The sequence below is a fragment of the Ammodytes marinus genome, assembly GCF_949987685.1.
Source record: "Ammodytes marinus genome assembly, chromosome: 21".
NCBI classification, from domain to species: domain Eukaryota; kingdom Metazoa; phylum Chordata; class Actinopteri; order Uranoscopiformes; family Ammodytidae; genus Ammodytes; species Ammodytes marinus.
Genome location: NC_137225.1, coordinates 6,119,060 through 6,135,297, shown reverse-complemented (window position 1 = coordinate 6,135,297; position 16,238 = coordinate 6,119,060). Strand labels below are relative to the sequence as shown.

General features: G+C 44.0%; 1 protein-coding gene across 3 annotated transcripts in view; it reads left to right on the top strand.

The window, feature by feature from the left end:
- jcada (junctional cadherin 5 associated a) overlaps positions 1–16,238 on the top strand; it is a 30,635-nt gene that overhangs the window by 11,687 nt on the left and 2,710 nt on the right. For 2 of the 3 annotated variants that reach the window (XM_080050255.1, XM_080050254.1), the window contains exons 2-4: positions 7,637–8,162; positions 10,588–11,541; positions 12,215–15,744. In XM_080050255.1, coding sequence (XP_079906381.1) covers positions 7,795–8,162; positions 10,588–11,541; positions 12,215–15,744 — 4,852 coding nt within the window. In that variant the 5' untranslated portion in view covers positions 7,637–7,794. The remainder of the gene's footprint in view (positions 1–7,636; positions 8,163–10,587; positions 11,542–12,214; positions 15,745–16,238) is intronic. The other variant, XM_080050256.1, reaches the window with a different exon arrangement.

Genomic DNA, 16,238 nt, shown 5'->3' with positions numbered 1-16,238 from the left:
GCAGCTCATTAATTCCTTCCAGCAGCGGAGGAAAGGGTTGGTCAGCGAAACTGGAAGGGGCCCCTCCACAGCCATGAAATGAGTCATACCAGTTCAACTTAGGAGTGGTCCAGGCGATAAGTTTTGGGCTTTGATAACATCCTGGTGTTGCAGGAATAGTCTGGTTATCCCCAGGCTAGAGTTTCCCTTTTCCAGCCATCATGCGTGTGTGCACTATCTCTCCACTATCTCCTCGCTCTCTGCCCGTCCTCAGCTTTATTTTTCTAGGCCAAATGCATCGAGAAAATGAGTTTTCTCGCCATTGGATAGCTTTAGCCGCGAAGCCTTTTTGAAAGTCATCTGCTGTTTTGCCTGGCTACTGGGATCCCCTCAGAGCTCCTGCCTGATGTCACATGTGATGTCAGAGTAGGGGTGACGCAGGCAGGAGGAAGTAGGCTTGTGGGTGAAGCCAGCCAGAAACGTGTGAAAGCGACTGACATCTGCCACTGTGCCTCCTGAGCGAGAAGGCACGGCAGTGAATTGCACGGCCCAAAATAGAATGCACCTTGAGCAAGCATATACTGTATATTGTTATGCCCTTAGCTGGATTATGTCCAGTGATGTTCATATGTTTTGCAGATGGTTGAGCTGCCTGCTTCGTGATTTCTGGGTGTCAGTTGTTATGCCAGTGCTCTGATTAAGCCCTTTAGATAACCCTGACCAATAATTTTCATGTGTTTACACAGCAGTTTTCCACATTCATCATCAGGCCATCCATCATGACAACATATATAAATGACACTGTGTACGCAAGCCTTTTCATCCCACCTGTAATCTGCATGGCATTCTTATGTCATATGTATAAATATAACCTCATGGCCTTCATGTGCTTAAACTTTCCTGATAAGACATAGTCTCTGGGATTTTGTCGTGTAACATACACTGATGTTGGACTGTACCTTTCCCTTTGATAATACTGTGCGAGAGGCATGCATAGTCCATCTGATTAGCAGAAAGCCAGAGTGTGCTAACCCCTTTGATCACTCTGTTTCTGGTCTGATAAACCATGCCACTGTCATCTCTAGCAAAGCCCCAGACCTTGACAGACACTAATTACCATGAAGCCAGTTTGGCATGCTCAGAAACAGCATGGGTTAGGAAACAGTTCAGCGCAGGTGAAGCCTACTGTGTTTCCGAACAGTACCTTGGTGGATTAGCGTGTCTAATAGCCTCTCATTTATGTGTTTTTCTCCCCCTTGTATGAGTGAACGTTGGCATGAGCTGTCGTGTTTTGGAACGTCCTCCATATGAGCGATGGATGCATTCAAGTCTAAGGAAATATCATGACGTCAATTCGCTACATTTCAGCTGAAGCCGGCTGCACAATGGGGAATGAGTCTATTGTTATAATTACCATCACATCGTCAGTGTCATGTGGTTGCTGCACAGCTTTCGCCGCCTTTTGCATTAATGAGCTCTTAGCCATACTGTTTTTGCGCTTACGGCATTTGTGATTAAGCATTTTTCTTTGGATTAAAACACAGACAGTCCATTGGAAAAATGTTCGGCTGGACTACTTTGTAACAGTCTGAGATCAATCAGAAACTGGTCACACTGTTTCAAGCTGCATAGGTTGAGTAAAAACACCTCCCCCTCAAGCCCCATCCCGCCCTGCCTTTGATTTCACTGCCAGTGGAATCTGACTGTAATAAGTTTTGGACTGAGGCATTGCAGCGGCATTAATGCAGCGGGAATATCTTCGCGGCTCACATGCTATTGTCTGTGAGCTGCCATTCACAAAAGCAAAAACAAGTGTTGCCATGGGATATGCTCAACAAAATAACCTAAATAAGTGGGCCTTTTTGGGCCAAACCTTTCCCCCATGAGCTAATTGTGCAGGCCCTGCCTGTTGATGCTCTAGCAGGAGGGTGTGGATCCTCCAGAAAGCACATTGCAACGTGGTGAAGAGCTCTCATTTGTATTAGACAGTGAAATCTTTTTAGTTGTTACTATCATTTAAACAGATGTACACTTCATATTGGACAAAGCTGATTTGCAACCTTATATTTTTATTGCTGGAACAGGTAATAATTGCCCTTTCCTTTAATTGCATGCCTCCCGAGCTTAGCGGGATTTTTCTGATGGATGGCAAGTGTCCAGGGGGCAGATAGGTTCCCAGATAATATGTCTCCACTTTATGTTGCTGAGTTACTGTCTACCTGAAGTGGAGAACATCATGCTTTCTAGAGGTCAGTGCTGGTAAAATGATGGCATGGGGCTGTTTATTCCTCTGCACCCATCCAAAACAGGCCTCCAACTCCCAACTTTTTTTCCCGGGACAAACTGTGGTCTGCAGAGAGCCTGATTTGAAACATTTGTGACACCGTCGGCTCTACTCTAGCCCCACAACCACACATTTCCCCAGGAAGAGAGACGGCCCCTCCACTGGACACAGTGATGTCACATAGATAAGCAATCTGCGTACCGTTGCTGTTTGCTGAATGTGATGGGCTGTCATCCCTGAGAAACCCCTGTGCGTGCACAGTCCTAACAGATGCAGGCCAGAGACTAGCCAAGTACACACCCACTCTGGTCAGTTGTTATAGATCCAAGGAGACTGGGAACAATGTGCTGGAGAGGTGCGGCTCCTGTGGAATATTTTATGAGGCAGGCTTATCGTCTTTGTGGTTCGAGCCCCTGTTGTGTGAGATTCATTTTGTTGTGGTGTTGTTATGCTTGAGCTTGTTAAATCCAGATTTGTTTTTGTCTGTAGTTCTTTACTTTTAGAAGGGGTGTGCTATTTTAACACATCTGTGTGTCTTCTTCAGGGAAACATTACTCACTGTTACTCAATTTGTTTTGATCACAGTGCAAAAAGCATTCTGTTTTTCTGTTTTATGCTCGTTGTGCAGTATATTTTGGTAGACTGTCCTCTTTGCACAAGTCTATAACTCATGTTTGCAATCTGGACTATTTACTCCACTCTCTAACTCTGCAGGTTTTGTCCTCCCTGAGGCCTGATCTAGGTCTCTGTCCTGCATTGTATGCCACCCATGCTGTCCCTCTGCTACCCTTCGTTCCACTATGCCCTCATCTCAGTTAGGCCATGAATAAGGAGCTGACACCAAACTGTCAACCTGCAAGCCGTCATGCCCCTGCAGCGTGCCGCTGGTGATAGCCACCAGTAAGTTGGCCCCTTACACAGCTAAAAATGCTATCAGTTTTTAATAAACAGCTTTCACAAAAGTTTGGTTGACCTTAAAAGCGGCGGCCTTACATATTTCACTGCGTAGTTTGTAAATGAAGTATCAGTAGTAGTGTACAGTGGCTTATGAATTAGAGAAAATGTGGAGGTTGGTGTGAGGGTCGTCTGTAGGGAAATGCCAGTCCTCATGTGGTTCTGTTTAATTTTAGCTTACTCTGCAGCATATGTTATCCATAAACTTTAGCATTAATTGCTCTCTTTGAGTGAGCCATGTAATGAAAAGGCAGCAGATCTGCACTTTTTTTCCAGTTGCCAAATTCAAGAGCCTTCAATGCCAGTCTTTTTCACACAAGAAGGCATTGTAACCAAACACAATGTTGTTGTGTTTAGGGGGATGAAAGCCGACCGTTGTTGCATACCGTTGCTTGAATCCGAGGTTTTATTCAACATGAAATGGGTAATTCCATTGCGTAACAGCATTAGCACTATTTAAACAGAGCTTGCCATGGGAAGGAAGGAATAGGGACTAGGTCACTTTACAGGAGGAAATCCTCACTTTTACTGATGATGGAGATAATCCTCATTTAGCGATGACACCAGGAGCAATTGCCTCAGATTAAAGGTTTAGCTAGATTAGATAACATATGGGTTGAAAAGGTTAATGTGCAAATATCATAACAAAAGTGAATTTTCATATTAACGAACATCGCCCTTGACCTAAGGCTCACTTAGATAAGCTTTTGCCTGGTGGGAGGGATAGGCTTCAACTAGGGGTAAGAAATGTTGTTGATACCAATCTGACTGATAGCAAAGTCTGATAGGGGCTTATCCAGCACTGCAGGGAGACCTGGGGTTCTTTATTTGAAGTAAAGAAGAAAAAAGCTTACATTTTTGAGAAATACAGTATATCTTCATTTTGAAATTAATTTGGTTCAATCGTATGTAGTGACACATTGCCACAAATATTACACTATGAGCCACTGGCCTTTTGCCTAAAACAAGTTCAACTACAGTTCATGAAATAAACGTCAATAAGAAAAGTGTACATCTCCGGTCTGCATTCTCATATGGAAGCAAATTAAGCTTACAAACCCCCCTTTTTGCATTGATATTGCTCACAAGAACTCTGCCTAAAACACTCTGACTAGCCTCTTCATGAGGAGATTACTCAAAACACAATTGGAAAGAGTTAAACTCGACAAAAGTAATAACTGGGTAAGCGCCATGAGTCAATCCTCCAAAACTAACAGGTTTAAGGTTTTAAATGAAAACCATAATCGCATTAGAGAACCAGACATACAAAGAGAGCTGCATTTCACGCTTTTCGATCCTGTTAATCAGCTAGTAGGCTATCCTAGGGTTCAGGTACCAGAGGGAGGGAGGGAAGGAGCAGGAGGAAACTCAGTGGGGTATGATTCTTTCCTCTGAGTCAGGACTCTTTTCATAGATGCATTTCTGCATCTCTATGAGACTATCATGCATAAACAAATGCTAAGAAGCAAAAAAGAAACAATGCTAATCTGTTTGCAGCTGAATACATTTCAGTAAGGCTGTGTCAGCCGTCTGTTTTTCAGAACAGAAAACAAGCTATGTGGCATTAAACATTCATAGTGTGATTGGCTTTTAAACAGTCTGAACAGCATTTTGATTCTGGCAACGAGTCTCACACTGCTGTTCCTGAATGCCATTTCTTATTAAGGACAGCCAGGTTGTTGGCAGTCTGTTCCAGTGGAGAGTATTGAATGAGTGGGCTGCAGCAGCATTTGCCCTGTTGACAAGGCAGCAAGCATGACTGCATCAAGAGCATTAAATCATGACATGAGCCGATGCACCCTGGGTATCATCAATTCAGTTCCTCATCAGTACTTGTAATACAATCTTATAAGTATCAAGTTATTCTTTGGGCAATAAAAGCAGAAGTCAAAATGCTGTGTTAAATGTACAATCTTTGTAAATTATAGGGTGTAAGTATGTATGCTTACAGTAGTTAAGCCTACACTCACCGGCCGCTTTGTTAGGTACACCTGTTTACAATTGCTTGTAAAAACAAATAGCTAATCAGCCAATCACATGGTAGCAACTCAATGCATTTAAGTATGTAGACATGGTCAAGAAAAGGTGATGAAGTAAAACCGGGCATCAGAAAGGGAAAGAAAGGGGGTTAAAGTGACTTTGAACGAGGCATGGTTGATGGTGCACGACAGGATGGATCCATGCTTTCATGTTTTTTACACCAAATTCTGACCCTACCATCTGAACTGTGCAACTGAAATCAAGACTCATCAGACCAGGCAAAATTTTTCCAATCTTATATTGTACAATTTTGGTGAGCCTGTGCGAATTGTAGCCTCAGTTTCCTGTTCTTAGCTGACAGGAGTGGCACCCGGTGGGGTCTTCTGTAGCTGTAGCCCATCTGCTTCAAGGTTGGTCGTGTTGTGCGTTCAGAGATGGTGTTATGCATACCCTGGTTGTAACGAGTGGTTATTTGAGTTAATGTTGCCTTTCTATCAACTCGAACCAGTCTGCCCATCCTCCTCTGACCTCTGACATCAACAAGGCATTTTTGTCAACACAAATGCCGCTCACTGGATATTTTTCCTTTTTCAGACCATTCTCTGTAAACCCTAGAGATGGTTTAGAGTGAAAATCCCAGTAGATCAGCAGTTTCTGAAATACTCAGACCAGCCCTTCTGGCACCATCAACATTGCAATGTTCAAAGTCACTTAAACCCCCTTTCTTCTCCATTCTGTTGCTCGGTTTTAACTTCAACAAGTTGTCCTGTCCAGGTCTACATCCCTAAATCCATTGAGTTGCTGCCATGTGATGAGATCAGATGAGACCAACATTTTAGTTTTTGGCCTGAATGCAAAACGCTATGTGTGACAGAAACTAACACTGCACATCACCCTGAACACACAATCCCCACTGTGAAACATGGTGGTGGTGGCAGCATCATGCTGTGGAGATGCTTTTCTTCAGCAGGGACAGATAAACTGGTCAGAGTTGATGGGAAGATGGATAGAACCAAATACAGGGAAGATGGATAGAGCCAAATACAGGGCAGAAAGAGTCTGCAAAATACTTAAGACCAGAGTGAAGGTTCACCTTCCAGCAGCACAATGGCCCTAAACATACAGCCAGATCTACTATGAAACGGTTTAGATCAAAGTATAGTCATGTGTTAGAATGGCCCAGTCAAAGTCCAGACCTAAATCCAATTTAGAATATCTGGAAAGACTTGAAAACTGCTGTTCACGGACGCTCACACTCTCTATCCAATCTGACGCTGAATCTGAAGCTCAAGCTATTTTGCAAAGAAGAATGGGCAAAAATTTCAGTCCGAAGATGTGCAAAGCTAGTAGACATACCCCAAAATACTTGTGGCTGTAATTGCAGCGATAGGTGGTTCTACAAAGTATTTACTCGGGGGCTGAATACTTTTGCATGCCAACTTTTCAGTTTTTTTTTATAAATCTTTTTTAAAACCATGTTTAATTTTCATTCCACTTCACAATTATGCGCCACATTGTGTTGGTCTTTCACATACAATCCAAATGAAATAAATGTACGTTTGTGGTTGTAATGTGACAACATGTGAAAAAGTTCAAGGGACATTAATACTTTTGCAAGTCATAAATTAATACATAAATTAAGACATAAAGTATGAAACATTAGTTCAGTTCCTTTTGATTCTAGTATTCTATACTTTTCATTTAGATTTCAAAGCTTTAATGTTCATGTCAATTCAGGCAGCTGTTTCGGAATGTGCAAAACCCTTATCCAAGCCCGAAATTTGTTTAGGGCATTTAGCTGAAAAGGTTTCCTCATCCATCAAGACTACAACCAGAAAATACCTTGGAGATGAAAAGATGTGGAGAGAGAGGAGGCTGAGGCTAGTAGCGAGGAATACAATTCCCCTGTTGCCTCATTGATGCAAAACATGAGCAGTGGTTGGCTGCTAACAGCTACCTTACAGCCACTGTACGAAATTCTACAGGGAGCCCATTGTAAACAGAGACATTTCACTGCATCACCAGTAGCCTGAAACTCTGGTCACCTCTGATCATCATGCTATTATTGAGGGTTGTTGTTGAGGGTGTTTGTTTACCTTTGCGTCCTCCTCAGTTCTTGACACGGATAGGTTTGGTGCAGATTGATCTCCTAGTAAGATGGAAAGAGGCTTGTTGCTAGGAGGATTGGAAAACAGAGGAAGGAAGGACGGGCTGCTCGGAAGGCGGCTGATTTCGGTTTTGTCATTGCGGCTTGGAATTTGAGTTCTGGGGTCTTTTGTTTTGTTCCTTTTCCTCCAAATTGTCCATACGGGTTGGGAGGACCCTTGACAAAAAACTGGTCACTGGTAGCGTGGATAATTGTTTTACCGTGACCTTCTTTTCTCTGTCTCTCCTCCTCCTGTCTCTCCATGTCATCCCCCTCTTTCTTTTTTCCCCCAGTGATGGCCTCAGCACGGCAGCTGTGCCGGTGATCTTGCTGCTGCACATAGGGGAAGAAGCAGAGACGCTTTGACAACCGACCTACCTTCCTCTCTCCCTTAAAAAAAAGGCAGAGAAAGGGTAAAAGAGAAAACACACCAGCGTAAACAAATGCGACCATGTACAGCGTGGAGGACCTCCTCATCTCTCATGGATACAAGCTGCCCAAGCATAACCCCTCTTCCTCCACGCCTACACCAGCCCCCGTGTCCTTGTCCCATCAGGATCCCTCGTCCTCACTGCCTTCCAAACACCATGAAGTCCTGGAGAACATGCCCGGCCCTAGGACAGTGAATGGATACGAACGAGGGCCCAGGGTGCCCATTGGGAAAGGTGGCGGTACTAGGCAGCCACAAGCATACAGCGGGGGCTGTCCCAACAACAACAACAATGAACCCAGGGACAGGAGCCAGTCCAGGCGGGAGGGCGAGAGCCGGAGCCAATTGGACACCCACTCCTTGGGAGAGTCGCTGACCTCAGACAGCGGGTAAGACATAGTCTGTGCTGTACCTGTAGACCAGTGATGTGCTCTCGTCTGATTGACCTTTTGCATGTCCAATCCTTTTTATGATTGTCCATCATTCATTGTCACTGTGTTTTGAGCGGATTAATTAAATTAAATTAATCAATCTTGCAGTTTTGCATGGGAATTTTGCAGTGCATCTTAAATGGAACTGCCTAACACTGACGCTCAGTCCCACCAGCTGTCTCTCTTTTGTGTAACTTCCTCTCAATTCAATTCATCTCTATTCCCTCTCTGTCATCCTCTTGCCAATCATATCTTGGTCAAGTGAGGAGGGATATTGTGTGCTGGAGTCTTAATCTGTCACATGGGACCTTGGAGTTGTAATCGAAACAAGGTTTTGGGCAAACCTTTGTGCCCCATTTGAGCATGCCCAGTCGTACACACTTACCCCAAATGTAACCATGCCTAACCAGCTTCCACTGTTTCACAAACATTCTACCTACTTATATAATGCATAGCCCATCAATAAAACAGGATTCACATAGGGTTTATTTAAATATGTATATGGAGGATATGCTATATTTAGCGCAGTCTGGAGTTATGCAATTGAATCCCTCTTGGGTAGGGACTGTTATAATGTATGAAATTTCCAGAGATATCGCCAGCCTGCAGCCAATCTGTTGTTTTCAGAAAACAAGATTGCTTAGTTTGCCTGTTTGCACCAGTTCAGGGGGTTAGTGTGCTGTAACTGAGACAAAGTCAATACAGCTGTTCCCACATCCATACAATTAGGCAGGCTTTTCAGTCCCCCCCCTTTTTTTCTTACATTTTGTTTGACAGACTTTTTCCTTAATCCCTTTCTGCCACCAGCCAGTGAAAGAGCATCTGAAAATAGTAAAATTACCTTGAATAATTTCAGTGGCTGTGTAGTGTTTTTTTCTAAACTTTTGGGTTATATTATTTTAGATGAGTAATCCACAATTTCATGTCGCTGCTCCACCAGTGCTATCAGAGCATTACATTGGGAATTTCAGAATTGCTAAGACATATGTTCTGCGACTTCAGTATGTTGTTTGTTCATCCTTTTTTTTTCTCTCATCCAAATCTGTTTGCCTGGTAGCTTTAGTTTAGATAAAGAACAGGCCTATCTTGGCACTCCCATTATGCAGTGCTACTTAGACCCAATTAGACTCATGATGGTAACTCATCTTACAAGAGATGCCCTCAAATTTAGCAGATTGGCATGACTTGCCCCCTTCCCCCAGCCAACATTTCTGGACAGTGATTACCATGGATGGAAATGTCAAGGACACTCAATGGCCTCGGCCTCCAGGGGATGTACACATGTGCTTGCATCTTGTTTGTGTTCAGTCAGTCAGTCAGTCAGTCAGTCAGTCAGTCAGTCAGTCAGTCAGTCAGTCAGTCAGTCAGTCAGTCAGTCAGTCACTCTAAAAATAGCCTGACATGATCAGGGGGTATGCAGAGACCCATTGTGCCATGTTGTTGCCCATCAGGTCTGCTGTCACACGTCCTTCCAGAGATATACAGTAGTAGGACTTTATGTTACACTGGTAAATGAAATGCTGCTTAATATCTTAGATTTTGAGCTAAAGAACAGTGCTATAGAACGATTGTCAATTAAACGTCCTCTAAATTGTTGGTCTTTCTTGGAGGACATCCGGAACAGCCAGAGTGTGTCATTGTGTAATGTGTTTATTATGCCCCATAGAAAATCACAATTACCAGACACTACACTGCTACTCATTGTCATCTGTCTCCATCTAGTGGGATATACTGTCCTTTCATGTTTAAATTCCTCCACATTTCAGACTGTAAATGGTTATTTTTCCTCATATCGTTTGGGTTAGGATTAAGGTTTAGGTTAACTATTTGTTGGCATTTAATAACCTTAACCATTTTGTTAAGATTTTTTTGTTTTAAAGCGCCATTAGCTTTGCTTAAATCTTTACAGTGTGGGTGACTTACTATATTGCATCGTTTTGGATTGGCTCATCTCTAAATCAGCTAAACCAAAAACTCTTGAAGGAAGGGTTGTGAACTAGTATTTATGACACATAGTATGACAATGTCTGAAGGCAATAGTGTTTATAGCTGTTCCAAAAATCTAGAAGGCTGTTCAACTATCTGCTGTCATCAAATAAATATTGGACACTTTCAGCCTGTGTTTCATCGAATAAATGTATAGTGTTGAAAAAAATAGGGACAGGAGAAATTGTGTAAAGAAAGGAAAATGCAAGGCTGAGAGAGAAATTCAACACCTGCTTACCTCCGTACAACTGACCAATTGCCACATCTGGTCTATTTTAAGATTGTAAGTTTTGAAAAAAACAACAACAACATTTTGACGTGAGAAAGGTGTAGGGCGAGAAGGTTTAAGACACTATTCCACAATCTAACATGCGTATGTGTCTGTGATTCCTCACAGGTTCTGTGATGGCAACAAAGGTATTCAATCGCAGTCTAAGGACGTGGCCTATTGGAGGAGGAGAGGTCAGGACTTCACCGTGCTTCTGGACTATGCTGACTACAAAGAGCCCCATGGAGGAGGGCAGGGGAGTTACGGCAGGCCGGAGGGGTCTCAACAAGCAAGAGGCCAAGAGTTGTCCGCAGAGGAGCGTCAGAGGGCAGCTCAGGAGAGGCAACGTTGGGCAGCCCAGGCCCAGGCTCAGGTGCAGGCTCATGCTCAGGCCCATGCTCAGGCCCAGGCTCAGGCCCGCTCTAGAGAGAGAGAAGCTGCTCTCCATCAGTGGAGGATGGTGACTGAGAGGAAGTGCCAGAGTCTGGGGACAGATGAGTGGCGTCCAGCCGTGAGCTTCAGTCGCCAGCTGTCACAGAGTGAGGGTGAGCGTTGGGCTCAGGAGCAGCAGCGGCTCCATGCCAGGACACCGGAGGGCATGGTAGTCCACCCCAGGACTAAAGCCAAATCCCAGTCCCTGCCCAGGATGCTGCAGCCTGAGAGCCTGCAATATGTGGACATAGCCTCATCCGGTCAGGAACTGTACAGGCGGGTTAATGGCCACCCTCTGTCACACCATGGCCTTTATAAGGCACACTGCTGGCCGGAGAATGGCAGGCCAGCTAGTGCCAACCAACTCTCAATGACACCAAAGCCCCGCTTCAACCGACCCCCGAGACCTCCCTCCTATGAGATGCACCAGCAAATCAGGGGAAGCTGTGAGGTGTTGTCTGGGAGAGACTCTGTGACTCCCCAAGCTAGGGATAGAACACCAATTCCTATATTAAGGACAGGTGAGCCCCAAATTGACTATTTTGCACAGGACTCTGGACCTCCAGGATACATCCCTCCCCCATCATACAAAAGAGTTCCTATAATGGGAGGGGGGCACCGAGGATATGGTGAAATTACTGTTGACTACAGGTAAATTTTTCTTTTCTCTTTGTCTTAAATAATATATGCAAGAATTTTGCTGTGCAGATAAACGTACCACCACACATTCTAATGAGGCATAAGTGATCATTGAGAGGGATTATTTTTTTGTGACTTTACTTTGTTGCATTGTCTGCCTTCAAAGGATAGTGTCATTGCATATGAGCAATTAAATTATATTTTGCTTCTAGGAAAATGTATTCAGTGTTCATGACCAGAGATGCAGCCCTTACTGTATGCTATGTATGTCATACCAATATATCTCAGATAATAGGCAATTTTTAAAAGTATGGCAAAACATAAGACTACATCTGGTTTTTTTAAGGTTCCAGTCAAATTGTGATATTTCACTCAGAATGGGGTTACGCAGTAACAATGGAGAATTCTCAAAATCATTTTCTGGTGAAATTTTGCTGATATTAATGAATGCATCTGTCCACTGCAATGAAGATATTATATGTTACATTCTGAAATTGAGTGCCATTTCACTTGAGTACATATTTGTGAGGGTAGTTCTTAACTTGCTCAACAGATATTTGAGTTGAGCAATATGATTAGGTTGAACTTCAGTTATTTTTAAATCCTTTGATCCTTTTTTATTCACATTTGTACAGTTGAAGTCTTTATATCCTGGATAAAATGCAACTTTCTTTCTTGTGTTAAGGTACAGAGGAGATGTGTACCAGCAGATACACATTGCTCCAGATGGATCTCACTGGCTCACTAGACATCCAGTTGGTTCCTGGCCTGATCCCCAGAGAGAAAGGAGCATATCTGGTCAGAAGCAGTTATACCCTGTGTATGCTGCCCAGGAGCAACCCGGCGGAGGTATCCAATATATCCCCTTTGATGATCCCCGCATACGCCACATTTCCTCAGCCCTGGGGGGCAACTCCCTGACGGACGCTGACAAGATCCGCCACATCCGCAACGAGCTTCCCAGCGTCACCGTGTCGGAGCCTGCATCCGACGACAGTGCCTTTTTGCCCCCGCCATTGGGGCCGTTCATCGCTGCCAAACTGGCCGATGATGCCAAGCAGATATCTTCTAGTAACTTCGACAATGACAATAAAAGATGGCACAGTGGTTTGCACAAAGAGACTGTCGATAACTTCCCAGCAAATTACCAAAACTGCAACAACAGATATTCCAAAAACCAACGTCCTCCTCTATCTCCCTCTTCAGCCTTCCAGGCCCCATTAAAAAGGTCTTCTTCTCACCAGGGGTCCTGCTCAGATCAGGTCTTTGGGGAAACCATCACACAAGTGAAAAAAATTGTCCCAGAGTCAGGTCCAGATAACAACAGGAACACCAAGAGAAGAGTGAGTGAGACCATTTTCTGCCTTGTGTCTGTCCCTGTTCACACACCGACTAACATTAGCAAAGACCTAGCAGCAGATCAGAACAACAATGAGACAGTGCCAGGCCTGACTGTCACCAACACAGACACTTTCGCTGTAGGCCTCAAAGAAAGCCGGAATGTGCGGAGTAAGTCAGTGAATGAGATGCCCATTAAATCCCACTACTCTCACTTTCACACCAGCAGCACATCCTTAATGAGGAACTATAAGAGGGCTCCTTTAAGAAAGGAGATAATAGATGCCTGGGCTCTTCAAGCCAGTGAAGACAAAGAGTTGTGCTATGCTGGATCTTGGCCTGGAAACCAGTACCGTAATCAAGAAACGCAGACTGGCTCACCTTTGACAGTGGTAAAAAGTCAAGAGCCCCAGAGTCCTGCTGGGGCGCAAAATCCTGTTCAGTCTGTCTCAGACACAACCTCAAACAGTGTTGAGGGGACAGACAGTAGCTCATCTTATGGTTACCCCATGGCAGGCCAGAAAAACCTTCATCTGTCTAGCAATAGCGCCTTCTCCCGTCTCAGCTTAAGCCCAACACAACCACCATCGGTTCAACCCTCACAACAAAACCCATCCTCACCATCAAAGGCCAGCGATTGGGGGGACCAGCAGCCATCTTCTCCCAGGAAGAGCATCTCCAGTCCTACTGAGAGTGCAGATCAAGTGGCTTTTGGTCAGTTTCTCTTAAAGCCAGTAAACCGACGACCCTGTGATGCCATTGGTGAACTGGAGAGCATTAATAAAGAGATGGAAAACACGATAAGCAAGAGACCAAATGTGGGTCAGTGCACCGAAGATCTAGATGGGTCTAAATCAGGAGCACATTTCATTGCTTGTCCAGAACCAGGCAGGGAAGCAATCAGTCTTCCAAAGATGCACATAGAAGAACCAAACAATATAAAAGTACGATCAAAATCGTTGGCTTCTACCGCTGAGCTGGACTCCATGGACGTAAATAGTTATTTCTGTGGGCCACAGGCAAACAACATATCATCAACAAATGAGCTATCTATACACTCCATCCCAGGCCTCAGGGACAGCTCCCTCCCACCCCCACACAATGAGTCAAACCGTCTCTACAGACAGGACATCCCAGTCCCTCAGGAGTCCTTGTTGAGGGATGTCGGGTTAACTGTCTATACAGAGACTCCTGGTGGTCCCGGCCAGCCAATGCAGCGCTCACTCTCAGTCCCATCTCCATTCGATCATGAGGATCTTAGTCAGTCAGTGCAGCCCTTGTGGGAGAGGAGGACAGCACTTAGGACAGCAAATAGTGGTAGCCCTGAGCACAATTCGAATAAAGAGCTTCACGTTGAGGGAGAGTCTAAGAGAAAGACTAAATTAGACAATGTTCCACCACTCAAGGGGGATGTGTATTTAGGCATCTGTAGAACCAGGAGTGAAGGCAGCAGATCACCTCAGAAAGATAGTTCACCACATATCACTGGGCTGACCAGGGAGCTTTCATTTACGTTTGGGAATAACTATGGAGATGAGAGATACATAATTTCTGAGCCCCTGTCTTTTAATAATGAGTCAACCATAGCAGATAAGCATCTTGAGATCTTACTCTTTCAGGAAAAAGCCAATTCATTACCTGCGGAAGACCTCAGCAACCTGTATGAGATCAAAAGTGCAAAAGGTATTCCTGAAAATGAGTCCATTGAGCAGAGGGCTGCCAGAATACTGGGAATAGCCGTTCCAGTGGAGGCCTTTGGTGTGGCTGACAAACAGTCAGGGGACAATCAGGACAATCGAGATACCTATATAGCTGAGAGACTTAAAAGTCAAGATGAAGAGACACAGCAGGTGATAGGAGAATGTGAGCAAGTCAAAGAAGAGTCCCCGATTGTCCAGGGAGCAGAGGAAACAGGATGTGTAGAGGTCCACGTAGAAGCAAACAGACCAAATCACAGCAGCAACCACAGTGATGGTGAGGATGATTACGATACAGAGATTCAGTCCCTGGTGGTAATGGACCTGCCTGAGTTCCCACCCAGTAAGCTTCAACTATCCCTGCCCGTTACCACTGATGAGAAGCTATCACTTACCATGTGCAGTGTTGAGAGGAGGGGACGAGGGGGAGCATGCAAACTAATCGAATCCCTGCAAGATAAGCTAAACTCTTCAGCTTCTTCATCTGCTACATCGCTGGGCCGATCAACCCCAGACAGAATGGCCCGTCTGAAAGAGTTAGACTCAGTGTCTCGAATAAGACGCCTCAGTCTCAAAGGTTCAGAATCTGAGGAGACGGAGGGAGAAGGAGAGAGTGAAGTTCAGAAAGAGACACAGGAGGAAGTTGTGGAGCAAGAGGATAAGAAACTGGAGAAAGAAGGAGAGAAGGGTCAGGAAACCCCAGATGAACATGAGAATTCACATGAAACAGATGACAAGTTGGTAGATCCAGAAGAGGATTGTAAACCTAAAGAAGAAATTAATGAAGGGATATGTGAGGAAGAGCAAATACAACAAGAGGAGGCAAATGAGGCAAATGTTGAGAATGCACAAAAAGCAGAAGAAGAATTGAGTAAAGAAGTAGATGCTGAATTAAAAACAGAAGAGACAAAACAAGAGTTGGAGTTGAGAATTGTGGAAGATTATCAAGAAAAGCTTTTAGAGAAGGTGGGAGATGTTCAGAATACCGAAGAAGTTAGGAAAGCTGAGGTGACACCAAGCGGTGAGGGACAACAGTTGCCAAAACCAAAGCAGCGCACTAGGCTCAAGAAACCACCACTGCTTCCTAAACCTCGCAGTGTTCCCAAGAGAGAAATAACTCTTCCTCTGAGTTTCAGCACTGGGACAAATATTGAGGATGAGGAGATGCTCTCTGTCTCAGGTGGGTACAGAGGAATTAGGAGATTAACCTTTTTATATGCATATGTTGTCTTTAAATTGAAGCAGCATCATAGTATTATACAGTATATTGGTACAAATTAGTATACTGTTGATTTTGATTATATTGTTGTAGGGACAGTTCAAAATTTTTGTTAAAATAATCATTTGCTTTCTTTCTGAGGGGGAGTTGATACAATGGTTATCAATCGCATGTCTGTTCATTAAGTGATGAGCTTGAGTGTAGTGGTTTGCCTACCTGTGAATAAATATAATTAAAACATGTGTTAATTGTTTGGTTAAATTGTAATACACTTTTGTATAGTAAATCAAAATATATATTTGGTTGCGAGATATGGTCGCTTATCACAGGTTTTGGTTTCGTCTCTGTGTTAGTAATGTAACCAAACGTGTAAAGCTCACTGTGAAGTCAAGACTATAGTTATTTGCTGAGAAATAGAGCATGCAGCCCCCCCAAACCTTAATTTTTCTTCTTTA